At 37.0% G+C, this 24,964-nt stretch overlaps 1 protein-coding gene across 1 annotated transcript in view; it reads left to right on the top strand.

Moving 5' to 3' along the window:
• Positions 1-880: 880 nt before the first annotated feature.
• The window catches only part of LOC132142400 (FERM, ARHGEF and pleckstrin domain-containing protein 1-like), a 114,079-nt gene continuing 89,995 nt past the window's right edge, over positions 881-24,964 (top strand). Inside the window, exons 1-2 of the mRNA XM_059552223.1 lie at positions 881-1,097; positions 22,267-22,455. Coding sequence (XP_059408206.1) covers positions 22,282-22,455 — 174 coding nt within the window. The 5' untranslated portion in view covers positions 881-1,097; positions 22,267-22,281. The remainder of the gene's footprint in view (positions 1,098-22,266; positions 22,456-24,964) is intronic.

The raw sequence follows: 24,964 nt of genomic DNA, 5'->3' as shown, positions 1-24,964 counted from the left end.
GTATATATATATATATATATATATATATATATATAAAATGGTGATCTGTTGGAAGTTGTATTTTCAGACTTTGAAGCTTTGCTAACACCACATATACGTTTAGAGACCATATTGTGTTCCATTCTGTTTATTCCTTAAAATTGTCTTTGTCTTGAAAAGTTTAAAATTCACCTTTAGAAACCCTGAATATCAATAAGACTATAAATTACATTTTTACTTGATGACAGTGTTTAAATGTGTTCTGTTCAAAAGGAACATGTAACAAGATTCTAAATGAACTATTAGCTCTCTTAACACCTTATGTTATAGTAATCAAATCAGTCCTGAGCTAGATCAAGCTTTAATCTGTCAACCAAACTAGCACTAATAATTTGTTTAATAAATGTCAAATTAATTATTTTTGCATTCACTTAGTAATAAAAAGATTCAATCGTAAGCGCTTACTCACAGCTTGGTGGCGCTGTTGCTCATCACAGGTCTTTAAGAGGATTCTGAAAGATTTTATTTGAATGTGATCTCCTACAGTCATTGGGATGTAGAAATTTACTGGTTTTATCATGGTAAATCGATCCTTTATACGTTATTCTATCCAGTGGCATAATTTGCAAATATTGTCCAAGCCTTGCAAAAACGTACGGCAGTACAAAGGAACATAATGGTGTCAGATGGTAATAATGTGGCACACTTCAAAGCTCTTCCAAGAACACATGATGCCCTGAAACATGGTATATTTTTGTACGTTACTTTAGTGGAAGAGATTCCAGGAGGATGCTTCAGGATGTGTTGAGCCGGTGAAGTTTTAATCCACCGCCAGGTGTCGCTGCTCTCATCACGGTTTTTATGAGGCTGTAGTGCGGGTGTTGGAGGCTGGAGGCGGTGTTTTATTGTATGAAATCAGTTTGGGATTCGTCCGTCGGCGTCGTTCAATCATGGCGTCCGGGAAGACGGTGGATTGCATCGCTGCCCGCGAATAACCACCTACAAACCGACTCATCGCGACTTTAACCGCTGCATCGCGCTTTGTTTTCGCGAGATATCATTTAACAACACAGTTGCGGAGCTATCCGGTCACAAGGAGTTTTAATCCAGCAGTAAAGGTAAGATTTGGGGTTGTTTTATTGGCTCGCGCAATAAACCGGCAGCGAATGAGAGTTACTATTAATCGCGCGATCGCTAGACACGCTGATCAATTGTAGGGGTTTCCATGGTTACTTGATTAAATGTCGAGCCGCCGCTGCTGCCACGCGTCATTTCCTATGTTTCCACTCCTCACATCTAAACATCCAAATGTACAATAACGCTTTTCTGCACAACTCCTCAGTACTTTTACATTTAACACAAATACTGTGGTAATACCACGTTTTGTTGGATCCTGCAAAAGTGCCGCGAGAGCAGCATGTTTCAGTGATGGGGGGTTATTTAAATGGCACCCCAAGGTACTTCTAAGAATGCTTTGGCTTATGCCCAAAACACAGTATACCTTGTTGTAATTGTGGCACCTTAGTAATACAATGGTTTTTAATGCTTACTTTCTTTATAATACTTTACACTAGCATGGTATTTTACTATGGTGTTACCACAGGACAGTTGTGTAAGGGTCACATTGCTTTTCCTTCAGCCTGCTTTTAACTAATGCAATGCAGCATATTGATGTATTTATCAGGTGCCAGAACTAGATGAAGCACCAACATTGACCTTTTTTCTTAATTGCATTAATTTTCACGTGATGCTGTATTTACAGTGGGTGTGCAGGACATTATGGACTTTCCCTGTCACATGAATTCTTGATTCGGCTAAAACACGCACACACACACACAGTCAATGCAGCTTAACCTACTAACATCTGAACCTCAGGGATTACTCGACTAACCTACATCCGCTGGCCCACTGTAAGCACAGATTTCCACTCTTTTAGCAGACTGACCACGGCAATCGCCATTTCTGATAAAATATCCTGACAACTATAGTTTTTGCTTCATATTTTCCATCTTCAGATTTGTAAACCGTGTTTAATGCCTTAATTAAATTAAAGACATTTATTATTTATAAAAATTACTGTCTCCTCCAAAATTAGTAAGAAGCCTTCAGAATATTTCTCATGTTAAATTATTTTGATTAATTGAGCTATATATATATATGTGTGTGTGTGTGTGTATATATATAATGTATGTATATATGTTATTCTATTTTTATGATAATAATAGTATTTACTATATTATTCAATAGTTCAGTGGTGGCTTGTACCAGTAGTAACAATAAATGTAGCTAGTAAATATATAAATATTTTCTAAATATAATGGTAAATATTTCTGCAGAATCTCCATCAGTGATCTTGATAACTAAACACAATGACTTACACATGTGATGGTAGTTATAGTGTTTTGATCGGTTTTTAGTATGTTTCCCAGAGTATTGTGGGTGATTTGGTTTGTCAAACGTTTTAATACGCTTTTCTCATTTGAGGAATAACTCTGAAGTATGTACTTAGTATTTAATAATATTTAGCGTTCTGATCACAGCACTAATTTACAGTATTGATTGAATTTAGAATTTAGACATTATGATGAGTGTTGTAATTTTTGGGTTTAATGTTTACAAAGCAAGTCGTCCTGTAAGTAAGCTTTGTTGCGTTTCCTTCCCATCAACCTCTGGGCCTGCGGTGTTGATCCATGCGTTCAGGTGTGTACTTTGAGTCTGTCTCGCTCTGGGATCACAGAGGAAAGCGGTTTCATGCCGTGCGTGCGCCTCAAGGAACTCTGGGAACTTTCAGGCAAACAAGTTGAAATGTAGGTTAACTAGCCGAGCGGGGGGAGGAGGTGTGTGTCTTTGAATAAGATGGAAAAAGAAAGATGTTTGCATGAGAGGGTTTAAATAAAGTAACACTTTGGGAAGGCATAAAACTGCCCCGTTTTACCATGCATGTCCTTTGAAATGAGCCTCTCTTGGCTTCTCATTGACTAGTGATTTTGCTCCAGAAGTACTTCCTGTTTCTTCTCTCAGATGAGTTGTTTATCTTTGCGTGACCTTCCTTCATTGTTTACTGGCTTCCTACTTTGTGAAACGTTCCAGTTTGTGGCCTGTTTGTATTAGGGCTTATTTGTTCCATCATATTTATTTCCCCGCATTTTCCCCGCACACGTTACTGTTGAACTTATGGAAAATCAGAGGTTTTAGATCATTAGAGTTCAGAGTCATTGCTGTTTCACTGGATTTTTGTTGTGCAGATGTTAGGGCTATCACGATTAAAAAATTTGCCAGATGATTAATTGTCTTAAAATAGTCACGGTTATTGTATTATTGTCTGTTTTAGGGCCTTTGGCGATTGAAGATTATGCCAATTATCATGATTAATTGTCTTTTTTATGGCTTTCATTATTTTTCAATTCTATTCAATTCAAGTTTATTTGTATAGCGCTTTTTACAATACAAATCGTTACAAAGCAACTTTACAGAAAATTATATTTCTACAATATTTAGTAGTAGCTAGTAGTTTGTGCACGTTTGACAGGATTTTATAAAAAATAAAAAATAATAATAATAATAATACAAGACGTAGTCAGCTAGACGATGAACTATCAATATTATTAATTAATAGTAATTATATGATGCAGTCACACATGTAGCAATAATTATATAATTGTGATTCATTTAAGGGTTCAGTAAATAATTATAATGTTATCTTTGAATCTTTTTTGAGTTATTATTTTGCAGTGATTATAGAGTATTCCAAATTTTTTAAGAATCGGCCAATACTGATCCAACACCTGCGCTATTTTTTCATTTTTTTCTACACCACTACAGAATATCAATACTGTGTTTGTGGAACTAGTGGTCACTTTTTTTTTTTTTACCCTTTGTTAAAGGCAGTGTAGGTAATAAATGTATAAACAACTTTCTTCCAAATTTGTTTAAACTTTCTATATATATCAATGCATAATTAAAATGTAAGTACTCTGATAAAAAGAGTATAAAAATTGAGTGACTCTAGACCGTTTAATCTGTATTAAACAGCTCATTATTTCCATTTCGGGACGAAACATAGGATTGGCTTAGGCGACTGTCACTCTCTCGCAACCATGGCAACCACCCTTTTGCCACACATGACCTGCCCACTTGCGCATGCACGTTTGATTTGAGGAATTCAACAGGCACGGATCCTAGGAATACCAAAACAATGGCAGAGAAACAGCAAGCAAATTTCACAGTACCAGCCTATGCAGTTAGTGAAGGCAAACCAGGCAAAAAAAAGGAAGACAGTAACAGTACAAGAAAAGGCAATGAACAAAAAGTCTTTGGATAAACAAAGAAATAAAACGCGAGTTAATATCGGCGTGGCTTTCCAGCGATGGCGAGAACTGAGGGAACTCAAGGGGCTGAAAAGTGACTCCTTGATGGCTTTATTTCTGCTGGACAGGTAAATCTTTCTTTTTGTATTTTGATCATACATATTTTTTTGTTTATTTTTTCATGAAGCATGTGTCATTAGCACACGTAGCTGCGTAATATAGGTAACTTAACATTACATAGCGAGCCGTAGTAGAGACGATAAATAATCTATAGGAGCCCAGAAGGGAGGGGGTGGAGTGAATGGAAATAATGAGCTGTCTTTAAAACAGTCGTGAGAGGTCTACAGACACTCGATTTTTATACTTTCTTTTTCAGAGTACTTACATTTTAATTGTGTATTGATATATAAATAAAGTTTAAACAAATTTGGAAAAAAAGTTTTTTATACATTTTTTTTACCTACCCTGCCTTTAAACGCAATTCACTAAATACTTTCTCATTACAGAGAAAAAGTACATTAGAATATATATGAAATTAAACTAGCTGACTGTATAATTTAGCAGCAAAAACAATTTCCTGAAAATAAAATCTCTGGTGCACATTGTACAACTTAAACATGTTTATTCATGTTTCACTATTTGTATTCTTACAAAATACATTCATGAAAATAAATCATGAGAAAAAGAAAGGCTTCTAATAATTTTTCTGTGTGCCAAACTTTGATAATGTGAAGTGTTTCAAACAGAGCGACACGAAGCTCTTATGCACATCCAGGGTACAGAATGGTGCACTTGAAGCAACAGAAGTCACAGCACGCTACAAACAGAGAAGAGAAATGAGAGAGCAATGAACTGCAGCAAGATGGCATTTTATGCAACTCTCCTGACCTTTATCTATACATCAAGTATTATAATGGGAATATACACTCATCTAAAGGATTATTAGGAACACCTGTTCAATTTCTCATTAATGCAATTATCTAATCAACCAATCACATGGCAGTTGCTCCAATGCATTTAGGGATGTGGTCCTGGTCAAGACAATCTCCTGAACTCCAAACTGAATGTCAGAATGGGAAAGAAAGGTGATTTAAGCAATTTTGAGCATGGCATGGTTGTTGGTGTCAGACGGGCCGGTCTGAGTATTTCACAATCTGCTCAGTTACTGGGATTTTCACGCACAACCATTTCTAGGGTTTACAAAGAATGGTTTGAAAATGGGAAAACATCCAGTATGTGGCAGTCCTGTGGGCGTAAATACCTTGTTGATGCTAGAGGTCAGAGGAGAATGGGCAGACTGATTCAAGCTGATAGAAGAGCAAATTTGACTGAAATAACCACTCGTTACAACCGAGGTATGCAGATAAGCATTTGTGAAGCCACAACACGCACAACCTTGAGGCGGATGGGCTACAACAGCAGAAGACCCCACCGGGTACCACTCATCTCCACTACAAATAGGAAAAAGAGGCTACAATTTGCATGAGCTCACCAAAATTGGACAGTTGAAGACTGGAAAAATGTTGCCTGGTCTGATGAGTCTCGATTTCTGTTGAGACATTCAGATGGTAAAGTCAGAATTTGGCATAAACAGAATGAGAACATGGATCCATCATGCCTTGTTACCATTGTGCAGGCTGCTGGTGGTGGTGTAATGGTGTGGGGGATGTTTTCTTGGCAAACTTTAGGCCCCTTAGTGCCAATTGGGCATCGTTTAAATGCCATGGCCTACCTGAGCATTGTTTCTGACCATGTCGATCCCTTTATGACCACCATGTACCCATCCTCTAATGGCTACTTCCAGCAGAATAATGAGTTCACTGTACTAAAATGGCCCCCACAGTCACCAGATCTCAGCCCAATAGAGCATCTTTGGGATGTGGTGGAACAGGAGCTTCATGCCCTGGATGTGCATCCCACAAATCTCCATCAACTGCAAGATGCTATCCTATTAATATGGGCCAACATTTCTAAAGAATGCTTTCAGCACCTTGTTGAATCAATGCCACGTAGAATTAAGGCAGTTCTGAAGGCGAAAGGGAGTCAAACACCGTATTAGTATGGTGTTCCTAATAATCCTTTAGGTGAGTGTATCATCTTGGAGAGAGAGTTTTACAGTGCTGACTGTCATAACTGAACGTGATGTGCTGTTTGAATGCTGAGCGGAGAATAACTGACAGCTGCAGCAGAAGGAAGATGAGTTTCTGTAAACCTAAATTTAACAATGTAAATACACTTCTATCCCTTACATCACGATATGGAAAGGCTTCAGTCTTCAGATGATATATAGGCCAGCGGTTCCAGTCCTCGCGCCCCCTGCTCTGCACATTTTGTATCTTTCTCTATTTGCTACAGACGTTTGTTCTATTCGAGCGTAAGTGCCCTTTGAAGTGGACATCACAGGATATTCCGCCATGATTCCAGTTCGAAGCGAATGTAGGCCTATATGTTCCATTCAAAGTGTTTTGAAGTGTGTGAGACGTAAATTTAAATTGTATTTATTTACAGAGGTATGAGGTACTCAAATCCGTGAATTAATCTTCCGAAGTGAGGTAAACTTCAACAGATTTCCGCTGCTCAGGGAGTAGGGAGCAATGAACACCGTGTAGGGACCATGTCAATGAGAACACCTAAACACTGTAATTCTTACAGTGAAGACTATCCTGTTTTATTTTACATTTGATTATTAATTTCTGTAGTAGGCTGTAAACTGCTTGAGACTTGCATAAAATAAACATTAAAACACAGTTTGTTTCATTTGTATCTTTTTATTCTACTGTATTTGTCCTTTTTCCTTTATATTACGGACAGTTTAATTATTTTCAATAATTCTGAGGACTTTTTGTTTGTCGGTTTGTAATTCTGCTTGGTCTCTACATGTCATTGCAACCTTATTTACAGGAAATACATATGCGATCTTTGATCTTTAAATAAATCACTCATATAAAGTTTTGGTCATATGGCCCCCTCATAATCGTGATTACAATATTGACCAAAATAATCGGGAGTACGATTTTTGCCATAATCGAGCAGCCCCATGTTAAATACATATTCAGTCATATAAATAATATATTTTATGACATGACATCCATATGCTACTTTACTAAAAAGATATACCGTATTTTTCGGACTATAAGTCGCACCTAAGTATAAGTCGCATCAGTCCAAAAATACGTCATGACGAGGAAAAAAAACATATATAAGTCGCATTTATTTAGACGCAAGAACCAAGAGAAAACATTACAACAAAACATTCTCTATGTTTTCAGTTTAGACTACAGGAGCACTGAGCAGCATAGAGCGCCCTCTCGTGGCTGTAGACGGTAATGTTTTCTCTAGGTTCATTTCTCTCGGTTCATGTCAAATTAATTTTGATAAATAAGTCTAGAGCTGAAACAACGAATCGATTTAATCGATTAAAATCGATTATTAAAATAGTTGTCAACTAATTTAGTCATCGATTCGTTGCTAAATAACTTTTATTTGCCGTAAGCGGCTCATTTCGTGCATATTTCAAATCTGCGGTGACCAAAGTGTGGCAGTAATGAGCCACCGGAGGTTTTACTCAGCCAGTACAACAGGAGAAGTAGCGAATAGCCAATAGCTGGCCTTGTTTTATGTCACGTGCTTCCTGAACAGCGTCTCTGCAGCCAGAGACATGATGTCTGCAGCATTCAGCGTGATGTGGGAGTACTTTACATTGAACCTTTAAAAAAGAAGAGTAACCTGTAAACTCTGCACTACTGCACTGTTTAAGGGGACGTTCACATATCGCGTCTTTTGCGCGCTCAAGTTCGTTATTTCCAACACCGCACCGCATCGAGTTAAAAACATTTAAACTTTTCCGAATGCCGCAACCGCACCGCGGGTCATGTGACAAGAACTAACCAATCAGCTTCATCCTTTCCCGTAACAACGTTAAAAGCTCAGTCAAGATGAAAGGAACAGCTGATCATAGTTGTATATGGATTTCCATTTTGAAATAAATTTAGTAGCAGATTTTAGTAGCACATTTTTTGAGCTGCAAATCCATTTATCCTTTGCTGAAATTTCCGCGTCTTCAAGGAGAGAGCACGTCATGGTTGCTTAGCAAAGGCAGACGCCTCAGGGGTGCTTCTGCCCGAGCGCTTTGGAAAGAAGGAGAAAGCGGTGCGCCTAGCGTTTTCCACGCGTTTTTAGGCGCGATTTGTGAACGGCCCCTAAGACTTTCATTTGTGCAGATTCTCCAGTACAATAATGTTTGCAAATGTTTAGTCGTAAAAGCTGATAACATTGCTTTTTAACAGTTAACATTTAAAGCTTTACAAACATGTTCTGTGATCAGTTTGTCGTTTACCAGTTCAAAATTCAGTCGTGCAGCCTAATTATGACTGAATGAGAGAGGTAAATGTAGATATTTGAAATGCACTTTTTTTTTCTAAGTATTATTCACTGCTCTTTTTCACGCAGCAGGTTTTTTGTGTGTGTCCTATTTTTTTTTCTGGACAACCTTCTGATGGATTTTACTTTAAATTGTGAGTTCCATTCAGGTTTCATGCCATTGGCACTTTTTTTGAAGGATTGTTTACAATTTCACAGCAAAAGCTATAAAGCTTTTTCCCAGTAAATAATAAAATACAATGCACTGCAATTTTATTCTGTTTTATCCTTATTCTTCGTGAAAATATGTTCTGAAAGATTCCTTAATAAGCTTTGTTCAGGATGTTAAACTACTTTAGGAGCTCTAAGGACTGCCATGGTGAAAACATTATTTTAAATCTCCTTGTGAAATTTGCTAGAGTATGGGTCAGTGTTCTGATTGCAGAAGAGTTCGACAAAGGATTACTAACACAATAAAACAACTCCAGGTATATTTTTGATGAGGATATGAAAGTGCAGAATGGTTAAAATCTCTTAAATCTATCTATGATAAAGACCATTTATTAATAATTTACTTGGGGAAAAAATGGAAAAAACTAAAATATAAGTACACAAACCGATTAATCGATTAATCGTAAAAATAATAGACAGATTAATCGATTATCAAAATAATCGTTAGTTGCAGCCCTAAATAAGTCGCACCTGACTATTAATTTGCAGGACCAGCCAAACGATGAAAAAAAGGGCGACCTATCCGGAAAATACGGTAATGTAATGTGTAGACTAGTTGATAGATTACACTAACAGGCTGTTTTTTGGCTTTCCCTGGAGTTGGTTCACACTCTGGCTATAAAACTAAGTAAATAATTAAATAAATTAGCACAATAATATCATGTATCGGCGCTCTCACAGGCTGACGATAGGGCGATATGAATAGAGCATGTATCAACACTAATCCACATATCAACACCTTAGCAACATCTCAGAATACCTTATCAACTACACGGCAACAGCTTAAAACTCACTCTGAATGTCTTAGGAACCACATATTAACATACCAGGACACTCCGAATGATTTAGCATCCACATAGCAACACATTAAAGAAGTTTAACTTGTATCTTATAACCTAGCATGTTTTCCATTCCTCTGTTTGCTTCACATCTTTGTCGATGCAAAAGAACATTCTGTGTGACCAGCACCTAGCGATATGTTCTTCATAGATGCACCTTCACAGGGTCCGCATCATTCTTTCCTCTTAACAGTGATCATTATCATATTGCCAACGGGTCTAATCGTAACATTTGCTGATATATTTTATTCAAAATAATTCCTTGTTTTTAGCACAATCATTGTTGTGTAAACATACCCTCAGATTCCTTTGCAACCTCTGAGCAACATGAGCGACATTTGTAATATGAGTAATTTTTTCTTTGTATGTGACCCTGGACCACAAAACCAGTCTTAAGTCGCTGGGGTATTTTAAGCAATAGCCAAAAAAACATTGTATGGGGCAAAATGATTGATTTTTCCTTTTATGCCAAAAAATCATTAACGTTTCATGATGATATTTTGTAAATTTCCTACCTTAAATATATCAAAACTTCATTTTTGATTAGTTTTATGCATTGCTAAGAATTTTTTGCGATTTTCGCGATATTTAGATTTTTTTGCTCCCTCAGATTCCAGATTTTCAAATAGTTGTATCTGGGCCAAATATTGTCCGATCCTAATAAAACATACATCAATGGAAAGCATATTTATTCAGCTTTCAGATGATAAATCTCAATTCACGTCCAGGGTCATGTGGTGTTTCACTGATTGCACAGCTCTGTGAGTCTTAAATGAGATTAGATGCTGATCTGATCTATGTGCGGTTATGGGAACGTGATCCTTTCACTTTATGTTTGTCACCTTTACCTTTATTTATATAGCGCTTTAAACAAAATACATTGCGTCAAAGCAACTGAACAACATTCATTAGGAAAACAGTGTCAATAATGCAAAAATGATAGTTAAAGGCAGTTCATCATTGAATTCAGTTATGTCATCTCTGTTCAGTTAAATAGTGTCTGTGCATTTATTTGCAATCAAGTCAACGATATCGCTGTAGATGAAATGTCCCCAACTAAGCAAGCCAGAGGCGACAGCGGCAAGGAACCGAAACTCCATCGGTGACAGAATGGAGAAAAAAACTTTGGGAGAAACCAGGCTCAGTTGGGGGGCCAGTTCTCCTCTGACCAGACGAAACCAGTAGTTCAATTCCAGGCTGCAGCAAAGTCAGATTGTGCAGAAGAATCATCTGTTTCCTGTGGTCCTGGTGCTCCTCTGAGACAAGGTCTTTACAGGGGATCTGTATCTGGGGCTCTAGTTGTCCTGGTCTCCACTGTCTTTCAGGGATGTAGAGGTCCTTTCTAGGTGCTGATTCACCATCTGGTCTGGATACGTACTGGATCCGGGTGACTGCAGTGACCCTCTGATCTGGATACAGACTGGATCTGGTGGCCACGGTGACCTCGGAACAAGAGAGAAACAGACAAATATTAGATGCCATTCTTCTAATGATGTAGCAAGTACATAGGGTGTTATGGGAAGTGTTTCCGGTTCCGGTTTACCTAATTAATGCAGCCTAAAAATTAGAGGTGTAACGATTCACTCGTTTTCTCGATGCATCGATTACAACCCTGTCGATTCATATGCATCGATCTTGAAACATGATTTTTGAATCGTGAATCGCCGATCTTGGACAGTAATCGATTCAAAATGCTAAGAATCGAATGAATCCCGATTTCTATAGCGATTCAATGCTTTCAAAATGTATACACATTAAATTACTACACGCACAAATTAATGGAGACCTTGAAGAGTGTTCGTGAATCGTGCCTCTTATCTGTCCCGCACTCCACTGTTTACCGACTGAGACTGTCGCAGGATTGCGCTCGCGCTCCGTTCGTCTATGACGCAGCTGACGTGTGATCTATAGGACTCGTGAAGTAGTTTTATACTTTTCTGTAGTTTGTGAATGGCTCTCTGCATCTTACCGACGGAGTTACCGGAGCCGTCGACAGCTGTGTTTATTGCATGGACGGAGCAGAAATGTAAGTGTCTAAATCATACGCACAGTTCCACTGAATGATAAATGTGTTTAAACAATGCGGATGAACCGAATATACGAAGGAAACTTTTAAAATTAATCACAGCATTAACAACGACCTTGAAATAAGAGCAGGAGATTTATCTGATAATATGCATGAAAGTAGCCTAGTGTTTGTTTAGCAAACAGACATCTGTCACGTTTTCTCTCAGAATCATTCGCTGATGGAGAGGAAAAGTTAAATAGAGATGAAGACGTTTTCACACTGAAAGAGAAGCGATCTCGCTCTCATAGACGTGCCAGGCTGTATCTGCAGCTAAACGGAATAAAAGCAGAATGAACTGATGAAACTAAAAAAAACCCACAAACAATTTATGAATGATGCAGTTCTAATTGACATTTATTACAGTACAGAAACTATAAAGTATATTTTCTACCTTATTCTGTGCAGAAAATTTAAATAATTGCTAATTAAATGTAGCCTAGTATATAAAACAATCATAAAATTGCCATTTAGGAAAAAAATATCGATTACAAATGATTGATTATTGTCCAGCAGTGTATTTGATTTATTACAGCTAATTAAAAGTAATTCAAAAAGAAGATAATTCCTTGTAAAAAAAAATAAATAATAATAATTATAATTACTATTATTATTATATAGGCTACATACATAAAATGATTGTATTTGACATTTCTGTCACTTCTGAAATTATGGCTACGCCCCTGGTGTGACAAAATGTTAGCTTATACATAATACTCTTTAAGCTCTTTTTTAAAAACTTGGCTTACATACATTTTTACGTATGCCATGTCACATCATTAAACTATCATTTAACAATGGACAAAAGTTTTTTTTTTTTCTAACCTATGGTTCTCTAACCATAAATGCTACTGTAATTTGCCCCCTGACTAAGCATTTAAAGAATTTAGTATAAGCATTTAAACAATCCCATGAATGCACTTAAAGAATGCAGAATCGAATCGTTATAATCGAATCGAATCGAATTTAATTGTGAATCGAATCTAATTGAATCGTTCTAAATTTGCAAAAATCGTTCTTGAATCGAATCGAAAACCTATGAATCGTAATCGAATCGAATCGCTGCCTTGCCAAAGATTCACAGCCCTACTAAAAATCCTTTAACGGATTTGGATAATAAAAGCATATTAGTATGTTATGTGTATGCCAGGTTAAAGAGATGGGTCTTTAATCTAGATTTAAACTGCAAGAGTGTGTCTGCCTCCCGAACAATGTTAGGTAGGTTATTCCAGAGTTTAGGCGCCAAATAGGAAAAGGATCTGCCGCCTGCAGTTGATTTTGATATTCTAGGTATTATCAAATTTTCAAAAGAGTTTTGAGAACGTAGCGGACGTAGAGGATTATAATGTAAAAGGAGCTCATTCAAATACTGAGGCGCTAAACCATTCAGGGCTTTATAAGTAATAAGCAATATTTTAAAATCTATGCGATGCTTGATAGGGAGCCAGTGCAGTGTTGACAGGACCGGGCTAATATGGTCATACTTCCTGGTTCTAGTAAGAACTCTTGCTGCTGCATTTTGGACTAGCTGTAGTTTGTTTACTAAGCGTGCAGAACAACCACCCAATAAAGCATTACAATAATCTAACCTTGAGGTCATAAATGCATGGATTAACATTTCTGCATTTGACATTGAGAGCATAGGCCGTAATTTAGATATATTTTTGAGATGGAAAAATGCAGTTTTACAAGTGCTAGAAACGTGGCTTTCTAAGGAAAGATTTGTCAGATCTCCTTTGGGGAAGATTTCTGAGTTCTGAGTAAACACAAATGAAGCTCCTCTGAGATGATATTAGCAGAAGCTGGAGTGTGAGAAAGTCTTGTTTAATCTTCCTGCAAAAGAAGGTTGGTCAACCTGTTGAACCAGTAACCAGTGGAGTTTTTGAAATGCATGTTTCAAACCATAAACCAGATCAGTGCAGGGTTAAAATGTCAGCTTTACCCAACAACAGTGAGGTTTCTTTGCTTTTTCCTTTGATTTCTGCAAATGGCCTGTTAAAAAACGGCTGAACTAAAGAAAGCATTAGGAAGATTAAAGATGATTAATGTGCATTTGTCATCATGTTTCTGTAAGTGGGTTTTACTGGCTCTTGTTTGAATGGAAATCCAGTTCTGTAGAAATCTTCCGTTTGTATTTGCATTGTTCTTGTTAACTGGCCTTTGTGTAATTAACAGGCTGCTCTAGTACAGTGAGAGTTTGATAATAGAGCTGCAGACGTTCATTGGTCAATGCATAAATTAGACTCTGAAGACTCTGTCCTGAACGAGTGGGTTTTGGGTGGGTAATGAAACTGCCAGCCGAAAGGAATTAAAGGTCCCAGAGGAGCTGCTTCTCAATTACTCATTCAGTTTAAATGTGTGTAGCCAGTAACTTCAGCCCAGGACAGGAAAGAATGGGCCTCTTTATTGTAGTGTTTGTGCTTGTGAACCGGCCCCTGAAGACTTCATGGGAGGCTGTTGGTCTTTCTCTGTCCCGTTCACTCTCTTCTCCTGTTTTTTTTTTTTTTTTGTCTATTAATCTTGTTCTGTTTCTTTCTTTTTAAGTCTCTTTTGCTTTTGTCAGTCATTATTACCAATACCTGGTTAGAAGTTTTACAGAAACAGATATATTTGCGAAATGCCGATAAATTTGGCGCTTTTTTGGAGATAATTATTTGACAGCTGCTAACTATCACTGTTTGGTTGAATTTCTGATACGTTATTTAGCCAAATCAAGTGATATTTGTTTTGAGATCATCAGTTGGTAACACTACTGCTTTACTGATTAACAAAACTGTTAGTGAACAATTTATAATTTTTGGAAAAGCCATTACATCTGCTAAAATCTGTCCATTTTAATTGACCAATAACTATGACCTCTTGACTGCTTAACAGAATTGGTGTAACTAAAAAAAAATAATAATAAAAAATTGACAAACTTGTCATTGGATTTTATTTATATTTATATATATATATATATATGTATATGTATATGTATATGTATATGTATATATATATGTATATGTATGTATATGTATAATACTACGCTTTCTACTAAAACATACTAAGGGTTGCTGGATTCATGAATATTCATCACGTTGTCTGCATTCGCTCAAACCGATTTGCTGACATCAAAACAGGGATGATAATAGGTGTGTACAGTGAACATCTTGCGTTCCCTTGAACAAAGCTTTGTAAATGTCTGCTAAGCTCTATTGATTAGCTCTAACTCCATTAACATCCCATCCACTGGATCTACCTGTATCATAATGCCACAGGATAGACTCCCCAAACTCAACAGGATCAATAATGGGTGGTCTTTGGGATGGTGGTTAGTGAAGGTTGAGTCGGAGGGGTTTTCCAACGATGTAGATAGCAGAAAACCCCTCATGCTTTTTAACCTGTTGAGACTCGTCTCTCTATCACACATCTGGCCGGGTGAGGAATGTGATTCTTTGGGAATCAGATGAGAGCTCAGCGTCTGGATCTAAGAGGATAATTTAAGAGGATCTTTGAATGTAATCTAAGATTCAATCAGTGCTGGAATGTGTTTGTTTATCATTTCTCCTGTTTAGTGTTCTTCAAGTAATTGAATCACTGAGTATTAGTAAGTTCAGGCAGTCTTTGTCATTTTTTTTTGTCAATTTTTTATAGTGGCTTAGTTACACTGCAAAAAAAAATAAAATGATATACTGTAAATATAAAAATGATTATTGGAGCATATTTGATTCTGTTTCAGTTTTTCTACTTAATTCTATGTTTTGTACGGTTTTGTATGGTTTCTTTGTAATTAATATTATGAGTAAATACAACTATTTTTAGTGTATTTGTTTTGTAACAGACTGTTTTTTTTATGGCATTGCACTGCATTTTGTTTTTATTTTTTGCGTTGCTTTACACTATTTGCTATTGCATTGCGTTTCATTTTACTGAATTGCATTTTATTTTATTTTACTTTATTGCATTGCATTTTGCTTTGCTACAAAGATTACTGTAGTCTTTCTACTTCAATATTTCAATTTCATTTCAATATTACGTGCTGTTTCTTTGTAATTATTTGTGAAATTGTCTTGCAAGTAAATGCTATATCATTTTTTTTCTATGTGTCTGGTATTTCATTTGTACGTTCTGTATGCAGAATGAAATCACAGTCCGTTGCTTTGTGCTGCAGTGTTGTTTTTCATGATATGTTTGTTTCCTGTATGTAAATCCTTGTGACAGTGTTTGTGTTGAGTAAATACCGGGAAACACCTCTGTACATATTTATATTGATTTAGGTTCCTATTGAAGAATTGAAAATTTTGTCTCCATGGAAACCACATTTTATACTGTCATAGGTTTTCAGTGCTACAAGCAGATAATTGATCTCTCTTTGATATAAATGCACCCTTTTTTACGTTTGATTATCTAGTGAAGTGTGTTTCCTCCGATATCAACAGGTTCAGTCAGTGGTGAAGTTTGGCCCATTTTCCATCTGTGCTTCCCATAGTAACCCATTCCATGCAGCTACATTTTAATCTTTTGTTTGAGGGTTTTTTTCATTGGTCGATATCTAGAGACCAGGCTAGTAGATACATGATATTTATCACCCAATCATAAGGCTTGTCACACTGAATAAACAGTGGTATTGTTTTTGTACAATAGTTCAATAAACAAGATGGTTATATCAAGTAGCAGACATTTTAGACACAATATGGCCAGCTGCCTGCTTGCTTTGTGATTTTTGCCAATAAAAACAGAAGTTAAAAGGAGTGAAAACGGACAGGCGGAGTGATCTATACCGGGGGCATGAACATGAACCACTATTTTAGTTGCTGATTAATCTGTTGTTTATTTGTTCAGTTAATCAATTCGTGATTTTAAAAAAATTGAAAAAATAAAACATTTTCAGTTATTTATCAAATGTATAATTTTATATATATAAAAAAAAAAAAAAAAAAAAAAAAAATATATATATATATATTTATTAGTGGTCGACGGATAATATCGCTGTGACGAGTGGGGCGGGGCCGAGAGACGTGGGAACAGGAGCGAGGCCGGTGGAGTGATTGGAGACGAGCGACACCTGTTCGACCCACTGGTCTCGAGTCCCACAGAGGAGATGGACCAGGCCTGGGTTTTAGTTTGTGTTTGCTTTTTATTTGTGCGTGTCAGTCATCTGTGAGGGGCTGACGCGCTGTTTTGTTTTTATTTTGATTATTAAAACCTGATTTGATTGTCCGCCGATTCCCGCCTCCTTCTTCCCGATGATTATGTAGTTTTAATCGTTACAGTGGTGCCGAAGCCCGGGAGAAGGAGGGACGCGCTGCTGAAGATCCCTCGCCACTGTGGTGAATCCGCGGTGCCATCGGCGGTGGGCTGGAATGAGTTGCCGGGGACGGGCGAGCTCGCTGCCGGCCGCCCGTGATGTGGAGGGGCGGCTGCCATCCGTGAGGGAGCGGAGGAGTCGGCGCCGTTCGCCAGGGGACGGAGCCTGCTGCCATCCGCCAAGAATGGGGAGGAGCAGGGAACGGGGGACTCCTGCCGGCTGCCCAAAACCGGAGGAGTCGTCGCCGTCCACCAGGCGGCGGAGGAGTGTCTTGCAGTCCGCCGAAGGCCGTCCAGTGCCACCGCCAGGCACCGCGGAGGAGATCACCCAGCTGGTGGAGGGCCGAGCAGCAGTGCATATGGGAACCGAAATGTATTTTTATTTTTTTTTCCTCCCCTCTCTCGTCTCTGTCGCTCCTCATCCTTCCATCTCCTTTTCTCTCGCCTCGTCTGTGCTACCCCCAGGTTCCCGCAGGTCCCCGTGAGCGGTCCCCCCCGGAGGGAGGGGGGAGTAGAGCGCAGTCTCGAGGGTACCCCCCGGCCTGCGAGGGGCGATAGGGGTATGTGACGAGTGGGGCGGGGCTGAGAGACGTGGGAACAGGAGCGAGGCCGGTGGAGTGATTGGAGATGAACTACACCTGTTCGACCCACCGGTCTCGAGGCCCACGGAGGAGATGGAAGGATATAAAACCGGAGCGACGACAGTGACGGACGAGAGAGGACCAGGCCTGGGCTTTTAGTTTGTGTTTGCTTTTTATTTGTGCGCATCAGTCATCTGTGAGGGGCTGACACGCTGTTTTGTGTTTATTTTGATTATTAAAGTTTGATTTGATTGTCCCCCGGTTCCCGCCTCCTTCCCGATGATTATGGAGTTTTAATCGTTACAATCGCCAAGGCCGATATTTTGCATTTTTCAATTATTGGCATAGGCCGATAGGTTTTTCTGCTTGGCCGATGTGTTTGAGGACTTTTATTTTTGACTGCGCTGAGAACAGCAGCAGTGCCTGAACACACAGTGCTCACATTCTCGTCAACTGTCTCGTCATTAACAGTTTCTGTCTAATAAACAGATAGAATAAATAAACAAAGGAATTAATGTATATAAAAAATATTATGATGATTGCTTTTATATTGTTAGTAATAGAAAGGCAAACATGATAAAACTTTCGTTTGCCGTCAGAATTAAGCAAATACGCATTTATATAATTTAAACAAATCTTTGAATGACTAAAGAACATTTAATTTCACAAACCTTGCAAACTTATTCGAATCCAGCTGTGGCTTCTTGTGAAGTGTGTATGTGTATCCAGCATGTTCGCGTGTTCTCTGTGTGACGGTCAGTGTGAATTGAATTTAAACTTTAAACTCGTGATTTCAAATTATGCTGTGCTTTATGCATTTGCCCACTGTAATATTTGTCATTTTAACTGTGTGCTGTATGTAAAATGAGGGTTGAGTTTTATAAAAACCCTGAGTTTATTTGAAAAATATGATTCCCAATGCACACAAACTTCCCAGAATACTGAGTGCCCTGTTGGTTACAGTGTTTACTTGCTTTTTAAATTATATTTTTATCAAATATTTATGTATTTGTGAAAAATATTTTATCTAAATATAAGTATGTTTATTTGACACTTTTTAATACATATATATTAATATATTAATATATATATATTAATATATATATATATATATTAATATATATATATATATATATATATTAATATATATATATATATATATATATATTAATATATATTAATATATATATATATATGTGTATATATATATTAAAATATATATATATGTATATATAATTATGAGCTGGACCGCAGACAGAAGGCAAAAGGGCCAACAAGTGCTAAGCATCTCTCGGGGAACTCCTTCAAGACTGTTGGAAGACCATTTCAGGTGATAACCTCCTGAAGCTCATCAAGAGAATGCCAAGAGTGTGCAAAGCAGTAATCAAAGCAAAAGGTGGCTACTTTGAAGAACCTAGAATATGACATATTTTCATTTGTTTCACACTTTTTTGTTATGTATATAATTCCGTATATAATTCCACATGTGTTAATTCATAGTTTTGATGCCTTCAGTGTGAATCTACAATTTTCATAGTCATGTATATATATATGAAATTATATCTGCTTCATATCCGCTATCCGCCCCAGTGACTGCCAAGATATCAGCTGTCAAAACCAAATATTGGTCGACCACAAATAAATAAATGAATAAATATTTAAATTAAAATTTAATTCATGTATTTAGCAGACGCTTTTATCCAAAGTGACTTAAATTGCATTCAAGCTAACAATTTTCTAATAATGTGTTCCCTGGGATTCGAACCCATAACCTTGTGCTAACGCAATGCTCTACCACTTGAGCTAAAGAAACACACACACATATACATATATATATATATATAGGCAAATTAGGCCTAAATAATGGGAACGACATTATACAGTGCTTCACATTTAAACATGCAACAATTTCTTAATCAGTTTACGGACAAATGTCTTTTTCCTAATAAGTTAAAGGACAGGTAACGAATAACAAAAATGCATGTTGTTTTATTAACCCTCTGGAGTCGATTAACGCGGATGCGCGTTATGAGTCATTTTCTCCTGATAACCCCGAAAAGAACTTAAATTACACTTTCAGTTTTAATCGTACAGATAAGAGCAATACATCAATCGAATCTGTAAAGGGTCTACTTTTTTTGGATACAGACATAATAACGGCAAAACTTTGTGAACTTATAAAATAAAGATAACAAACAAGGTGTGCTATCTGCAGCCTTTGTCTGCGCCGATCTTCATTTACAAACACGTCATTAAAATGAACTGTAACTCCGTGAATACTCAACGAAATACATGAGAGAGATATCTATAGAAAGCTTGACATTTCTACTTTTAAACTAAATAAGTGCCGCCGAAAACAGTTATTCAGTGATAAAGTAATGCTAATATTGACATTTTGCATATTAATCCATGTAGCCAACCCCCCTAAAATAGGCTACCACTTTTAATGCTCCAATGCAAAGTAAACCACAATTTCTTTTGAATAATATAACGCATAATATAATATAAATAATACTGCACACCTTTTAAATGTGTCAAATCTAAAATATGGTTTAATACCATGTAGATTAGAGAAAATATAATCACAGGTTCAGGCACAGGCTTGACATCCTGCTTGAATTCGTTCTAAGAAATGCACATAACTTCATAAGTACCAAACTTTCGTCTGTGGATATTAAATATTTTAACTACAGTGTTTTTCTTTCATTTTCCCTGATTGAAGCCATCAAATCTAACACATCAGTGAGGCAAAACTGACGTCTATTATCGAAAATGTGCTTTGATGCGCTTGTTTGATAACTTGTGGTTAAAGCGCCACTCAGCGGTCAAAGGCTGCAAATGCACTTTATACTGCCGCCGCGGCGGTACATGTGGCGGTAAAAAGGGCCTTTTGGATGTCTACTTAGTGTGTATATATATATATATATATATATATATATATATATGTATGTGTATATATATATATATATATGTATATATATGTATATACACACACATAAATCTGTCTGTTATACATTTGTCTATCATAATCTTCTCACTAATTTATTAATGTTCTCATTTATAGTCATGTTTGATCATTATGATCAACATTTTTGTATTCTGAAAATGATTTGGCATCAGTGTCAAAACATCTGCCAAATTGCTGACAAGGAAATACTGTAAATCTGCAGTTTATGATTGCTGTTAATTGATTGATGTCCTCTGAAATACACAGATTTTTAAGAAGGTAAAGATCACTCTGGGCCGGTTCCTATAACAGAGAAGGCAGAACTCTGCTTGCTTCAAATAGAAGTGGGACTTATTTTGTGCTGTTTACTTTACAGACGACTATAATTCGGTAGCGTTCTGTATAATTTAGATCCTTCAAACATTCAAGACATTATGCATTTTTCCTTCCCTGACTGCATCTTAAAAGGCTCTGAGTATTTTGGAGGATGTCTGTAAGACGGTTTAGATGTAAGTGGGCAAATCAGCATTTCATTAAGTCTCACTTCCTTAGAAAGATGGGTTAGTATGTGGACAGCTCCAGTAGTATAAGGTGTTTTTAGTATCTTAGTTGAAGGAATTTTGGCATCTTTAATGAATGTTTCTGTATCATAATGCGCTTCAAAAGTTAAAGGTTAAAATTGTGTTTTTTTTTTTTTTTTTTTTTTCAACCACGCAAGCCTATAATTAAGTCATCATTTTGGAGGTACAGTGTGCGATCTGGTTCTTTAGGGTTATAAATCCCTGGATTTAATGCCTGTAAACCCTTCCTAATGATTTATGGCTACAATTGTATTCTGAGGGAAGAAATACATTTTTAATTAGTGCATCCTTCATATTTAGTGAAAATATAAATGTGAGAAGCAGTTAAAATATGTTGTGAAATTGTAGAAATGCAAACATGTTTATACAACATTTATACAATTGCACTGCATTAAATTTAATTGCATGCACTTTGTGACATTGAATTACATCCAATTGAATTGCATTACATTTTATTTCTTTACACTGAGCTACATTTTGTTGCATTGCTTTGAATTTCATGTTTTTTATGTTATTATTACATTGCATTTGGACAGAATTAGATTTCTCAGAGCTGAGAAATTAATTTCCTATTTTTTTTTCTTTTTTAGCTAGGTTGAACGAGGAAAAACTGATTCAGATGAGATTAAAATTAAAAGTATGTCTGTGAAACAAATTTACCTGAACTGTTGCTGCCAGGTTCATTTGTATGGTGCCTTTTTTTTCCCATTGTTGGTTTTTGTTTTGAGTTGGTCATAACTAACAGTTGTGTTTATTGGGATAATTAGCAGTCAGGCGGAACACGAGTTAAAATCAAGACGTGTGTGAGAAACTGCTATAGCTGCACAAGTTGTTGACTGCAGGAATCATAAATCACTGTGTCCTCCTTGGCATTTTCCAGAGCAGCGTGTGAGGTTGAAATTCCAGCTGCAAAAAAGGGAAAACTATGTTTGCGATTTAGTGCGATCACTAGACCAGCTTAATAGAAAAGTACTGTAGTTATACCATGGTATGGAGTCAGCCACAATGTGTTTAGGGGTGGATTATTCCATTTCAAGTGTTTGCAAAATTTTTGGCCCTCATATAAACATTTAAATGTTTTTTGTTGTTAGGTGGGTTTGAGCAGTATGGTGGAGCCAGAGGAGCGGCCCTCGGTGGCAGGACAGAGGCTGGGGGCCCCCGAGAGCATGGGCATCAGCACGCTGGAGCCCGGCCAGCGGCCTCCCACCATGCCCCCCGGCCGACAGGTCTCCATCCGGGTCCATATGTTGGATGGCACTCAGGAAGTCTTTGAAGTCTCGGTAAGTCACAGTTTGCTTTCTAATGTTTATTTAATTTAATTTTATTGCTTTGAATAGCTTTTCATTTCATTGCATTTTGATGCATTTAGTTGCATTGCATTTTTTAAATGTATTGCATTTTATTACATTGCATTGTATTTAGTTTTATTGGATTTGATTCCATTTCATCTGCGTTATTAATTTTATTTTCATTAGCAGTGGAAACTGTAATTAGGTCATGTAGCAAAAGTGTTGCATACTATTGTTTGAATTTGGAAATCATTGCATAATGCATACTAATATATATTATTTGTTGCAAAAAAAAAGTATACTAATTTTACATTTCGAACATAGCTCAGGTTTAATTATGTGGAAAAACCCTGCGTTTCATAAGAGTTTTGATCTTGCTGTGTAGCTCAGCAGGCCAGCAAGTACATACTAAAGCGTCTGCTGCTTTCCACCTCAAGTTTAGTCTCTTTTGTGTTCACTTGCCCTCCTGTTTCGTCACTTAAGCTCCCTGGGGAATGCTAAAGATATTGAAAAGCTCGGTCTTGTTCACTAATGAGAAAATGCCCTCATTGATCGCCACCAAGGGAGCCATAAGCTCCTCAGACATGTTGGATAAGTGAAAAAGAAGAAATTACTCAGAATCCCTGCCTGTTTGCATCTACCAGGTAAATATAACCCGAGCTGAAGGAAAAGCAGCGGCAAATGGACGAGATCTCATTCTGTTACCTGACTCTTTGTTTCTTTGGTTTGTGAAATGTATATGGGCGGTTGGAGGCACACCCTGCTCTCCATGGTGCCCTGAGGGCCGTTTGTTGACAGTCAGACTCCTGACGGTGTTTTAATATCAAGATAAGGCCTATAAAAGTGCTGAGCTCCTGTTCTGTGGATGTTGGCTTTGAGAAACACCTCGAGGTGGGCCTGTAAACATTGTCAGTCTCGCTTAAATTGATTTTTGGTTTCCTGAGGCGATCCACAATCAGTCTATCCAGACGTGACACATGAGTTGTGGAGAAACGGATCACCCATGGTTTCATTTCATTTGTTTTCAGTGTGCAGTGCTTTAACAGTCGGTCGGTCGTGTGACCGAAATGTTGTGCGATTTAAAATTTATTTTGCAAGTTAAGATAGTGTGCGGGAGTTCCTTATATGTTGCTTTTAGTCAGAAAACTTAAAGAAAACGACACGCATACAGCAAAATAATATAATTTAACAAATAAAACACATAGACATAAACTTAAATGAATTGTGAATTTTATTAACGTTTAAATTGGCATCCTTCCATTTTCACCTCAAAATTTTGAGGAAGCTGTGGCTCCGCTGTAGGGCTGGGCAATATGTTAAAAATATCTTCTCGATAATCGCCTTTAAATATACCGTGATATCCCATAATATCGTCTACCTAAGCCCCACCTCCACCACGCCCTGCCCCCGCTGAGACAATATTGCCGACATGCACCATAAACACACATCATGTTCAGTTTGGTCTTAATTATTGTCTCAAAGTTTGGTTTTACTTTTCTTAGTTTGTGCTTTAACAGAAACCCATTAGCTTTGCAGATATTTCGGTGTTGCTAATAATTTCCCCTCTGTTCTTATCAAATTTGTGTTTGAAAAGAATTTCGTTTTGTGAGGAGGAAATGTGGATGAAAAATAACAGAAGCCAGTTTTAAGTTCATCATGGTGAAGTCGGAGATCCTGGCGGTGATTGTTATAATGATAAATGCATGTTGATGTCATAATGTCTTAAATAAAATATTCCTATTTTCCGATGTTTCTCTTTCTTTTTGGCATTATCGCCCGTGTAACTATATGATGGTCAGTTTAATTTCCTTAATTATAACAATTGCAGCATTGTTTTAAACTTGTAGTCAAGCTATAACGTATTTACAATTTATCATGTAGGCCTATGACTAAAATCTTGCAGGGATTACAAACTAATTTTGAGCAAAAACTTAAATTTGATATATTATATTCTATATATACATTTTATATATTTTTATCTTTCTGGTAGCCTACTAGGCGGAGGTTTCTTTAGATAAATGTTTAACTAAATAAAAATAACTGCTTTATTTATTTAGAAGCCGGTTAATTTAAATGTAATTGTGTATTATAAATTTTATTTTATTCAAAATACAATGCCCACCATATAATATTCAGTGTTGGGCTGCCGAAACTCTGAACACATGCGAGTGCGAGCTATGAAGCCTCTTCATCTGTTTGCAACAAAACTGTAAATGAATTAAAAATGTATAGTGCTATATCTCAGCTTAATAACTGTATTGTATACACGGTTAAAGAAATCTGTAAAAATATTACACAGAAATGTGCGCTACAGGAATTGTTGTCTTTTAATTTTACCTGTCATGCTTGTGGATTTTCATCATTATACAGTCTGTTTAAATATTCAGAAACTCATGCAGTGCTAGTTTTTGTCTTTTTTCTGTTTAGCCTTTATTAAACTGCAGATCAAAATAGAATAGGCCTATACCCTATAAGGATAAATTATATTGGATCATTGCCA

Source organism: Carassius carassius, chromosome 6 (genome assembly GCF_963082965.1).
Source record: "Carassius carassius chromosome 6, fCarCar2.1, whole genome shotgun sequence".
Classification (NCBI taxonomy): domain Eukaryota; kingdom Metazoa; phylum Chordata; class Actinopteri; order Cypriniformes; family Cyprinidae; genus Carassius; species Carassius carassius.
The sequence above is the reverse complement of the archived record's forward strand: the minus strand, read 5'-3'. Positions and strand labels throughout refer to the sequence as shown.